Source organism: Salvelinus sp. IW2-2015, linkage group LG6.1 (assembly GCF_002910315.2).
Source record: "Salvelinus sp. IW2-2015 linkage group LG6.1, ASM291031v2, whole genome shotgun sequence".
Classification (NCBI taxonomy): domain Eukaryota; kingdom Metazoa; phylum Chordata; class Actinopteri; order Salmoniformes; family Salmonidae; genus Salvelinus; species Salvelinus sp. IW2-2015.
The window spans coordinates 28,055,508-28,058,106 of NC_036845.1; the positions used below are offsets into that span (position 1 = coordinate 28,055,508).

Genomic DNA, 2,599 nt, shown 5'->3' on the forward strand with positions numbered 1-2,599 from the left:
GATTCCAGCTACTTTGGATGAATTTCTTCGCAATGCATGTTGATTAGTTTGGAGTGGACAAGACAACTAATCTCTAAGATAGCAACCGATTTGCACCAAAAAGTGAGGAGACTATTACTGTATTTGTGTGTGGTCTGTATCTGGGGATCATGGGGTGTAAAGTAAACTCAGAGACACACCCCTACACCATGGAATGGAAACATAGTCTAAACATGGTTCATATCAACCCAAAAAATAACCACAGCCTCGCAATGATCAATCGGTCTGTCTCGCTGGATCATGTTGCCGATGATACTTTAATTGTGAGCATCAGTAGGAGCGTCTAGGACCATGGCATGTGATAGTCCTCAGGCAGAGGGACGTTTATGCAAGACGCAGAGAACACATAGATTTATTAGAAGCTGGAAATGACATCCGTAGTATAGGCTACCATTTTTGTGTACAGTGTACCTGCAATGTGGCATGAGAGTGCAAGCTTTCCTTCTGTAAGCTAGACCTGTCTCAGGCATCTCTATTTACGTGGAGTGCTCTGCTCTTTTGCAGCCACAAGATGGCACTATTTACAAGATTCCAGGTTCAGAACAATTAACAATGTTCCTTCTCATTTGATACATTTTGCTTTATAACAAAATGATCCAGTGAAACTCATAAAAAATCATGAGAAAATAGATTTATTCAAGTATTTTAAATAATTTGAGACAACAACTGTGCAAAACAGAACACAATAAAAGCATAACATCCCAACACAGACATATGAAATTGAAATGTAAAAAAAGTACAAAATAGAAGTATAAAGTTAATTAGAACAAGAAGCTTCTGCATTTAACTGCTTTGACATTGACTTGGTCTTAAACATTCAGAGTGATGGGGTGTCAGACCTTACAGGATAACAACATATTTGTTGTGAGTCAAAGCTGGTCCAATGTGGCAGGGTTTCCCAAACTCGGTCCTGCCCCCCGGTTCACATTTTTGTTTTTGCCCTAGCACTACACAGATGAATCATATAATCGAAGCTTGACTGTGAGTTGGTTATTTGAATCAGCTGTGTAGTGCTAGGGCAAAAATCAAAACGTGCAGCAAGTGGGGGCTCCAGTACCGGGTTTGGGAAACCCTGCTAAATAGAGTCATAGAGGGAGTCTGAGACAGGGAATCAGATATCAGCAGAGTCAATGCTTCTCTCATTAGAGATGGCCTCAATTGGAGTGGGGACAGTTGGGGGAGAGGACTTCTTCCTGTGAATTAAGCAATTGGACACGGTGGTGAGTCAAGCCCATGCACCTTTCACTCATACGTCCTCAACAAACTGTTGTACTAAATAATAAAAAAATGAATGCAACAATGTTAGTTCTTTAAAGAATGACTTCATCTTTTGTACAGTAAATTATGACACTCCTAAATTGTAAACAGAAAAAAAATGGTTTACATGACTCACATCAGGCGAGTGAGAAGTCTCTGCACCTTCTTCATACTGGGGTCCAGGCAGTACTGCACTCCATTCTTAAGGCTAACACTATCAAGATATAGAATGATTAAATTGATATTCTATTATTGATATACTTCGCAATGACTTTAATTTGAATTGATGTCATCATATTATCATCATCCTCATCCTAACTGACGAGATTATATATGCTCACATGATCTCCAGCCTGTCACAGGAGGGAGTTGGCGGATAGATCTGGATGTCCTCAACAGTGTTTGGAGCTCCAAAGCTGTTCCGCACCTTCCGACACAAACATCGCTGGCTCACAGGACCTATACAGAGAATCAGTGGGCAACGAATTGAGTACAATCGAGCTACTTGGAATGACTAAAATTGCAATACAAAAAACAATTACCATGCTGAAAAATGTAAACATCATGTAATAAACGTTCCATACCATAGTAATAACAATTATGGKAAAAAGAGGTAGACTCACGCTGGGCGACTGTGATACAGATGGTGACAGCAAGGAGCAGGAGTATTCTGGTGTTCATGGTCATGTGTTCAAGCTGCTGGTACAACTGTTGGTAGAGATGAGTCTGTCTGGTGTGAAGAGATGGAGGACTGGAGATAAGATTTGAGTGTGTGAAGAGATATACGAGGTGAGACGAGAGAGAGGTACTGTGAGGAGTTGAGAGAAGGGGCCCCTTATATACACAGCCTTTATCGTTCCAGTGATCAGAAGAAATTTCCCTTTATAATGGAAACTGAAACTAACTAGCCACCACAAGAAAATGCCCCCCGCTCTTATCCACCCACCCTTCACTCTGCAACCTCACYTAATTATTATATTTTAGTGTGGATTATAATACATCTGGCTTTTCAAGATTTATAGTAATTCAATTGGCTTTGAGTCACTGTTTTAAAATTCTAGTTAAATATATCGTTTAAGTCAGAGGAATGGTGACATAAATACAATTTCTATAGATCAGAGGAATTAACTAAATCCATTTATGTGATGTGGTTAATCTCCCTAATCCGAGTATCTGGAAAATATGTATATTCCTTTATTAAATAATATTATTATTTATTATTTCTCATTCTCTGTGGAAAATTATTTTTCAGCTTAGTGGGCCTATTACAATGTTATGTTAATTTAATCTGTTTAGTAGTAAC

The 2,599-nt window shown here is 39.0% G+C and overlaps 1 protein-coding gene across 1 annotated transcript; it reads right to left on the reverse strand.

The window, feature by feature from the left end:
• Positions 1 to 1,051: 1,051 nt before the first annotated feature.
• LOC111964754 (C-X-C motif chemokine 11-1-like) lies at positions 1,052 to 2,127 on the reverse strand. Its single transcript, XM_023988572.2, has 4 exons — positions 1,920 to 2,127; positions 1,638 to 1,755; positions 1,433 to 1,510; positions 1,052 to 1,232 (listed from the first exon to the last, which is right to left on the reverse strand). Exons 1-4 carry the CDS (start codon positions 1,981 to 1,983, stop codon positions 1,151 to 1,153), a joined length of 342 nt encoding a protein of 113 aa, XP_023844340.1. The 5' UTR covers positions 1,984 to 2,127; the 3' UTR covers positions 1,052 to 1,150.
• Between the last annotated feature and the right edge of the window lie 472 nt (positions 2,128 to 2,599).